The sequence below is a fragment of the Crocodylus porosus genome, unplaced genomic scaffold, assembly GCF_001723895.1.
Source record: "Crocodylus porosus isolate Cpor-Errol unplaced genomic scaffold, CroPor_comp1, whole genome shotgun sequence".
Lineage (NCBI taxonomy): Eukaryota > Metazoa > Chordata > Crocodylia > Crocodylidae > Crocodylus > Crocodylus porosus.
The window spans coordinates 65,209,616-65,219,037 of NW_017728906.1; the positions used below are offsets into that span (position 1 = coordinate 65,209,616).

General features: G+C 39.6%; 1 protein-coding gene across 2 annotated transcripts in view; it reads left to right on the forward strand.

The window, feature by feature from the left end:
• ACE2 (angiotensin I converting enzyme 2) overlaps nucleotides 1-5,488 on the forward strand; it is a 34,263-nt gene extending 28,775 nt beyond the window's left edge. Inside the window, exons 15-18 of one of the 2 annotated variants that reach the window (XM_019529281.1) lie at nucleotides 1,926-2,026; nucleotides 3,061-3,177; nucleotides 3,883-4,077; nucleotides 4,494-5,488. In XM_019529281.1, coding sequence (XP_019384826.1) covers nucleotides 1,926-2,026; nucleotides 3,061-3,177; nucleotides 3,883-4,077; nucleotides 4,494-4,611 — 531 coding nt within the window. In that variant the 3' untranslated portion in view covers nucleotides 4,612-5,488. Of the gene's footprint in view, nucleotides 1-1,925; nucleotides 2,027-3,060; nucleotides 3,178-3,882; nucleotides 4,082-4,493 lie in introns of both variants that reach the window. The other variant, XM_019529282.1, reaches the window with a different exon arrangement.
• The last annotated feature ends 3,934 nt before the right edge of the window (nucleotides 5,489-9,422 follow it).

Here is a 9,422-nt window from a genome sequence, read left to right on the forward strand (position 1 = left end):
TGACACAAGGGGCAGTATCCCCAGGTACCAACTGGCTGGGCCCCAGAAGCTCCTGAGAGTGAGTAACCCTGAGCTACTTGCCAGGGCAGCTTTTTATACTCCTGGGGCCAGGACAGGTGCTGGCCCCAGGCTCTAGCTCCCCTGCCTGGATGCAGATCCAGGAGGAGCCAGGCAGGGTTATATGCCTCAAGAGGCACAATTTGCTCCACAACAAAGGGCATGTCCAGGCACGTGCACTGAGTAAAAAAGCCCTGACTCAAATTTGCACCACTTTTATTTGAAATGCTACAAGCACACATGTGGATGGATCCAATTAATTTTATTTTCCCCTAAGAGAATCCATTTGTCAATATTGTAGAGTTCAAAAAGAGCAAAAGTAGAAGGAAAACTGAAACAAACTCAGTGGATTAAGAGACTAGTGATCAACACTGCCAGGTACTGGAGAAAACCGTGTTAAATACCTAGGAATGCTTTAGCAACATTGGACATATTGCTAAATCACAAAAGTGCAATGTAATTATATGCTGGTGCAAATATAATTCATATAGCTGAACTTTTTCATTGATGCTAAGACCCAGATTCTGGTGTCCAGCACCTGCCTGGCACTCACTGGCACTATCAGCTGCTTGTCTGGGTCACTGCCCCCCACCCCTCTGCACAGTGTGGGACCAGGTGACAGCCCCAGCAGCCCCAGCCCAGGCCCCACTACCCCATGCTGCCTGGGGGGCTCTGCCTTTCAACACAGAGAATTTAGGCTGGAGATTAAGAAGACCTTTCTGCCTGAGGTAGTTAAGCACTGGAACAGACTGCCTAGAGAGGCTGTAGAATTTCCATCCCTGGAAATGCTCAAGATCAGGTTAAACGGGCACTTGACTGGGACAGTTTAGTCAGGGATGCTTCTACCTTGAACAGGGGGCTGGATTTGTTGATCCCATGAGCTCCCTTCCAACTATACATCACTGTAATGCAGAAACACAGTTACAAAGAATTCTTAATAGGGAAACCAAACACAAAAACAACAAACAGCACAGTTACATATACCGTTTTGTGACAGAAACCAGTCTTAATTGTGATGCCTTTAGCAGACTAGATTTACAATATCTCCAATGGAAACTGAAAGCCAAGGTAAGGACTTTACAAGATCTTGGCCATTGGGCTTTTTGGTTCCAATGTTTTAAATGTTATAAACCCTACTGCTGAAACGGGATAGCGCTCTCTGTGCTGATGTCTGTGGGATTCAGAACATACGCAAGTAAAGATGATTAATAGTTTTGGGATGAACAAACAAAAAGGCAGAATCTTAAATGAGTTAAAACACCATAAAAATAATAAGCTTCAGAGAGGATTTGGTGAACGTGGAAGACGAGTAGAATCCAGAAGCTCTGAATTCTGGGTTTGGTTCCAAAGCTGGTTCACCGTATCAGTTATTATACCTTATTAATTATGTCCATCTTATTTTCCCCATCTGCAAAAAAGAGGAGAATAATGCTGACCCACCTCACTGGTGGTGTGACAAGTAGGCAGATAATGTTGGTAATATACTTTAAACATTAGAGGACCTGTGCAAAGAACAGAAATAGTAGATCACTCCAGGCTTTCAATTCTCTGCTAAACCATTTCTTTCTTCTCCCGTTCATCCATCCCTCTCTGCCAAATGTTTCTGCATTTGGCATGTGCTGCCTGACACAATGGCCATAATACAGAGGGTGACAGGATGATTCCTTTGTTATTTTCTGTACGGCTCTTAGCTTGGTGGAGCTTTGGTTAGACTTTTTAGCTGCTATCACAATAGAAATAGTAGTGGAGTAAATGGTAATTATTATACTGAGTCTTAGATTATTAAGAAATTATTTTAAAATAATAATATAGATTGATTTCTATATAAGTTTTCTCATTCATGAAAATCTCGTCTTTTATATTTACAGTACATATGGGATGAAAGTGAGCTTTTTTTGTTCAAGTCATCAATTGCCTATGCCATGAGAAAGTATTTCCTAGAGGTCAAGAGTGAGACAGTTGACTTCCAGTAAGTTGAGTTGTTTGGGCTTTTTTACAATCCTTATTTGGCTCAGTAGGGATATATGCTGGTGACAGGTCTCCTATGTAATGTAAGAAGAGAAAGTTATATTAAATGATACATAAGGACATTTGCTGGTCATAACAGGAGAGCCACTTGCTTTCCTGCCTGCTGCCTAAGTTTCAGAACTCTTGATGGAAAGAAAAATGTCACCCATGCAAGAAAATAGATCATGATTTATTTATGGCTGATACAGAAGATTATGTAGTTTGCTGCTAGTGGTGATATCTGAATTTCTGCTCAAATGCCAGAAAAGGAATAAGTGTAAGCTATGAGATCTCTTTTAGAATGAGAAAAGTAAATTGGACTTAGAAATAAAGAATGAAATGATATGAAACGCAATGCAATAATAAACTTACATTTATGATGATGAATTTTCAAGTGATTTTGAGCTTCAAAAGGTGAACAAGTTGATTAGAATGAAATGAAAACCTACTTAGGATAAATAAATTCTACCCTAATCTAATTTTATTTACAAATGTAAAGCCCTTATTCATTTAGTTTGTGAATAGAAATGGATTTTAGTATAAAACATAACTCTTTCTAGGTCTCTCAGGATGACTTTCTGAAGCTATCAATATTCCTTAATTATTTGCTCATATTTCAAGGACATCAATCACCCTAATGTCTTGGCTGTGTTCTAATAAGAGTGTATGTGCAAAGACATGTCCATTTTTATTCAGTTACTCACAGTAAAAAAAGGGTTAAAGCTGTCCCAACTCTTTGAGGGCAGCCCCTTTCTTCTATTTTTGGCAAAGTGGAAATTATGCTGCTTGGAGTCCTCAATCCTGGGGCAATGACTCTGCATTAAATATTATTTAATAAAAAAAAGAGGAATCTCCAAGGTGACAATAAAAACAATTCCGTTTTCAATCTGTCATCACACATTTTTGTATATTATAAATTCAGAAATTCTATTCCTCTTATTTTCAAGTTGATAACATCTTTCTTAATCATGAAAACATTTCTCTTATGTCATTCAGGAGCAGAGATATCTACGTAGATTCTGTGACACAAAGAATCTCCTTCTCTTTCTTTGTCAGCATGCCTGGAAATATCAGTAATGTTGTTTCCAAGTCTGATGTGGAACAAGCTATCAGGTGATTTTTTTCTTTTAGTGAAAGTAGGATGGAGGGTGAAAGAAATGCTCAATTTATTTGACAGAGGTGCTATAAGAAAGTGTTTTTTTGTGACTAGAATAGGGAAAAGTTAGAACAAGATAATTTGTTGTAACAGAAAAGACCCATTGTCCATCTATTCTGATGATGTCTTAGTAGCTGATATACAGTGATTCAAGGAGTCTGGAAAACCCTCTTGTCAAACTGCCATGGTTGAGTGAAGGTGGTAAAATATAGAATCCAGAAATTCCAAAAAGAAAACAGAGATGTAATTGAGGCCCTAGTTGTATACAGTATATTGAGGAGCTGAGAAGCAAAAAGAAAGAGGGAGATTAGGTGAATGTAAGGTCAGAAGGTCTCCTGTCTTCCTTTGGGTTGGCAGTCAAAATTGAGTATTAAGACTGCATAAAGTAGCATCAGATCTTTAGCTGTCACTTATGGTTGCAACAGAGATTGTAGGTTACCATCTCTGTATCAGAAGTTTACATAGCCTTTCTGTCTTCCAACCGTGTCACATCAAGAAGGAAAGTAGTTTATTGTTCCTTTACTCGACCAGCTTCTTCAAATGAAGAGTTCAATGGAAGTTCAAGCTATTTAGAAGATTAGAAGGAAAGCAGAATACTTTTACACGTCTCTGTTAAATATATATATATATATATATTTTTTTTTTTTTCCTTTTGATGGCAGAATGTCTCGTGGCAGAATCAGTGAGGCTTTCAAACTGGATGACAACACGCTTGAGTTTGAGGGTATTCTTCCAACACTGACCCCACCATATGAACCACCTGTCACCATATGGCTAATAGTGTTTGGAGTAGTCATAGGCATTGTAGTAGTTGGAATCGTTGTCTTGATTTTCACTGGACAGAGAGACAAAAAAAAGTAAGTTTCATTTTAGATAGTGCATGTGATCAGGGTGAGTACAAAGTTAGCAGCAAAGAATACCGAAGAAAGTCCTGGACAGCTTTTCATCAAACCTGAATTGTCTTTTCTGTTCCAAGCTGCCCTAAAACAGTGGAGAATCTGACTTACATTGTGATTTGCATAGGGTTTATTTGTTTGTTTTGCATAAGAATTTGTTGTCTATACTTTTGATCCAGTACTGATACAACAGAGATTGATCTGTTGTTCATGGTGGGCTTGCTGTTCTTCTTAAAGTCAGTGGGTGCCATGTGATTCATATTGGGACATTAAGTATACTACCTTGCTGAAATTCAACATAAGTTGAGCAAAGTAAGAAAAAAATATAAAACAGAGCCAGACACTCACATGTATTAACAGATTATTTTTATTTACAGGAAAAAGAAAGAAAAGGCAAATGAACTGGTAAAATGTGACCTGAGCCATCTTTCTTCTGTTAATGGAGAAAACAATGCTGGGTTTGAACCAAGTGAAGATAGACAAACATCATTTTAGAAGATAATGTGGATTTTCTATTTAAGTTTTTATTTTCATATTGGTTTTGACGACACTTCATGGGAAAGGCCAAAATAATACAGATGTCATTAAGCATTATAAGGCCTGATATTTTCAAGAAACTACCCATACACAGTCTAAGGCAACTAAATGACTTGTTTGCCATTTAAGGATTAAATATATGCTGCACGGAAATGCAACATGTATGTACTTTTTTGCCTCTGTCTGAATATTATTACTTTACTACTCATCCATCAGCTAGCTATATTCAGTTTCTTGTTTCTTCTTTTATATGTCTATATTCCCAAGGGTTTATAAGTTAGCTGCCTGTGGACTAAGAACAGATGTGTATAAATAGTAGTTAATTATTTTATAAGACACTGGTACTATCCAACAGAAAGAAGGAAAATAAGAATCTAGCATGATGATCAGCTGGAAGAACGCTCTAGTAGTAAGCAGGCAAATACTTGCAGCTGAACTAAAATGGCTCTACCTTTTCCCTGGGAATTAATGTTAAATCTGAGGAGAAATGTAAAGACACACAGGAAATTAAAAGAAGACATGACATGGTATTATAACTTGCCCAACTGGCTGGCACAGTAAGTATGGTATGGAGACCAAATAACCAATATTCCCTGGAATCTTTCTTTGGGTTATGCTGAAAATGAAACCAACTGTATGATTGTGTTTGGGAATAAACTGGCAATATTTTAATGCTTCATTACAAATATATAAGAATTTGCTTCCTTTGTTGGACACATCAAAATCTTATATGAGTGTTTTAGTTGTATGGTTATGATCTATAGATTGACTTCTCACATTATTTTATTTCTTTAATAATAGCTTATATTGCTGCATTAAACTTTCCATTGGGATACATATTTTTGACATCTAGAGTGCAGGACAAGGCTGAGATCCAGGGCTGGCTGGAAAACAAGATATCTCACTTTGTGGCAGAGAAATTCACCATGGTGTTCACCATGTTTTTTTATTCTGCATTAGTACAAAACTGACAGCTTTTAAAATGCTAATGAAGAGAAGAGATCCTGAACTAGCTAAGTGGTTTGCATGCTCACCTGCTTTGACCTTGGTGCTCTGTGATATACTGGGTGATTGCTCCAGCTAACAGGTTAATTGGGGAGGGAGCTTTGCAATACTACACCATGTGGGCTCTAGACAAGCCAAGAGACCATTAATACAATTTTCCCTGATTGACAAATCTACTAAAAGTGTTAGAGGCAAAATCTTGGCCTCTGTGTAACTTTTCATAGAACCATAGAGAAGTAGGGCTGAGAGGTCATCTAGTCCAACACTCTGCCTGAGGTAGGATCATCCCTGTTCAAACCATCCCACACAAATCCATTGTCTAACCTCTTAGTGAAACTACATAGTCAACCAAAGTCATACACAACACAAGACATAGCACTCTAACTTGCTGCAGGTAAAGCAGGGGGACCATGGTGACCATAGTGCCAATGTTCTGCTGCTACAAGGGTGTTAAAATAAAATCTTGCTCAATAGACCCTGAGTGTTGGGGAAAGACCCTGTAGCCAGGAGGGGCTTAAGTCCCAACAGAAGCACTGGCACACCCCAATCAAAATCTCAATGCATTAGAGGAAGTCTTTAAAAGAAAAAACAAAACAAAGAAACAGAAAAAAATCTGACACATGTAGAAGCAGGGTTCTCTCCTGGCTTCATGCAGCATCTAGCAAAGCCCAGAAGCATGGGAAATATCCACAGAAGGACATAGGAATAGCTATACCTAGATCATCCCTGAACAGGGGCTGTACAACCTCTTCTTGAACAACTCCAGTGATGCAGAGTCCACAATTTCACTAGGCAGTCTATTCCACTGCCTCACTGTTCTAACAAGTGAAGAAGTTTTTCTTGATATTCAATCTAAACCAACTTTGCTGCAACTTCAGTAAATTTCTTTGGGGAGTGATGGTATACTAGGGAGCAGGAAAAGCACACAAAGTAGAAGACTTACCCACTCCTGCATTGAGTGATACTGAAAATAGCGTAACAGTGGGGCCTTTCCCTTTAAGACGGGGCAGCCAGCTTGGCTGAGGGGCTGCAGCTGTGAAGGCTAATGGGAGCAGAGGGGATGCTGGGGGTCAAAAACACTAGCAAGCAGAACTAGGGAGAGGCACATGGGAGAAACATCAGAATGGGGAATTGCTGGGTTATGTGGAGGGCATGTCCACTGTAGGAATGCCAGAGTCACATGGACTTCTCCCAGTGTTTTTTGTTTGGTTGTTTCGTTGGGTTTTTTTGTTTGGTTTGGTTTTGATTTTGTTGCTTAATTTTTTAAAAGGCTGTATAATACTGGTGTGTGCTGGAGATGCCTCAGGGAGAAAAAGCCAGCTATTTTAAGAGACACTGTTTATTTCTGGGGTTGCCTGAGAGATGCTAGGGGAGCAAGTGCCTGGTTGAAGTCTGGAGGTGGCAATCTGCTACAGGTACTTATTGCACATAAGCTTGTGCAGTCATCTGTACACACCAGACATGACTCAGCCACCATTATCCTAGCATTGTTGTCTTCAGTACAAGGGATTCACTATAATGAATGTAGGAAATGCACAGACTATACTTATAAAAGGACTTTGGCTTCTAAATCCCATCTAAGCACTATCTTTGATGCTGAACTCCAACCAATGGCCTAACAAGGTGAGTTGGTGCCTGGAACAAACCCTACAGGAGGCTGATGGGATACAGTTCCAAGAGTGGAGCAACACCCTTACACATGCTGGGACTCCAAGATAGTCCCTAACTGAGCTGCTGGTGCTGCCACCAAGTGCTCTGCCTACCCTGGCTGTTGCTCCTAAAGGAGTAGCAGCCAGGAACTGTTTTGGAATTCCTGACATGGACTCTGCAGGGGCAGGGTGCAATTTTGGCACCCCTCCTAACTTGGCACCTGGGGTGTATGCGTCAGCCATTCCTAATTATGCAACTTGGAGCCTCAAAACCTTGCTCTACAGCTATATAACCTCAGGAATATGTACATTTAACCAGTAAAATTTCTCAGGAATCTACATATCTGGGTTAGGACCACGACCAGAACTACTTAGACTCCGACAGCCAGGCACCTTGTTCACAACTAGGTTCCAAGGACTAGACACGTCCCAAATCCTCTTGCATTTGGAGCCTGATCCTATAGGTATTCATAGTCTGGAGAAAAGAAGACTAAGTGGGGGATTCGATAGCAGCCTTTAACTTCCTGAAGGGTGCTTCCAAAGAGGATGGAGCTACACTGTTCTCAGTGGTGGCAGATGACAGAACAAGGAGCAATGGTTTTAAGTTGCAGCAAGAAAAATTTGGATTGGATATTAGGATAAACTTTCTCTCCGGGAGGGTGGTGAGACACTGGAACAGGTTACCTAGATAGGCGGTTGAATCTCCATCTTTGAAGGATTTTAAGGCTCCACAAAGCCATGGCTGGGATGGTCCTGCTTTGAGCAGGGGGTTGGACTAGCTGACCTCCTGAGGTCCCTTCCAGCCCTCATTTTCTATGATTCTATGACTTTTAAGGGCACATGCATGTGATGCAGAGTCCTCTACAAAACACAGCAACAAAGTGACATTTAACTTTAAATGTTTTTTTACTTACAAAAAGCCTGTGTTGGACAAGCGTTGCATCCAAAACGGCAAATGATACAATCAATACAGAAATATTCAGGCACTGGTATTTTCTCTACAGAGGTTGAAAACTGAAGGGCTAATGAGAGTGTCATGCTCTGTAATTATGACATCATAAATCATACTTACCAAGCATTAGAACATGCATTTGAGAAGCACATCTGGAATGACCAGTAGCATTGAGACTGAAGCAGCATTGTAGGTCAGGACAAATGAAGCATACAAGTTTAAAGTCCTTGCACAAGCTACAGTGCACAATGTTTTACCAGGTTTCTAATAAACGGAGTTGTGATGTATCTTACTGGTGCTTTCTGTAATAATCAACTCAACCAAGTAAGAACACAGTGCAGTACTTGATGTCATTTGTTTCTTCATTCCATAAAAATTAAGGGAACTTTTTTTCATTGTCTTTACCTGGGCTAGCATTTGACCTTTAAGTTTAGTTGATTTTTGACTTGGATCAATAATTGAACAGCAGGTTATCTTTCTATTTTATGAGTGTTTCAATAGAACTGTATTGGATGCTCAGATGAAATGCTGTTCTGAGTTAATTACTACAGATACAACTGACAGAGTAGGTTTTGCTTGAACACCAAAACTGCATGCATGCATGTGGGTGGGTGTGTGCATGTGCACACAACTAAAAACACACCCACAGATTATTCAGCTTATATCACTGGAGCATATGTCACCATGCTGCGTTTTTATTGTTAAGTTCTGAAATCTCTGTTTGAAAGCTGCTTATTTTGAACTTTCCATCTACCTCTGTACTTTGTTCTGCTTTTCAGCTCAAACAACCAAGCGTGTAATGTGCCTTCCATGTTGTAATATTACCAGATGCCTTGTGGTAATTCCATCAGCAATGCAAAGTAAGAGATGCAGGCTGCAAATCAGACAGTAACCATGCCTGTCTATAAGTGGCACATACAAGAATTCCAGTCAGTCAAAGTCAGAAACATCTTATCCAGGAGTGGGAAATCCCATTAAATGTATTTGAAAACAGTTTCCCATAAAATGAATTTTAGTAAACTGAATTTGAGTTTCTCTTTTCAGCACTGAACAAACTTCTTCTCATATATTTAGGGATGCACACCACTGTGCATCCAGGTGTATGACACTTGCAATCAGATGCAAATTTACAAGACAACAGTCATAGGATTCTGATACAAGCA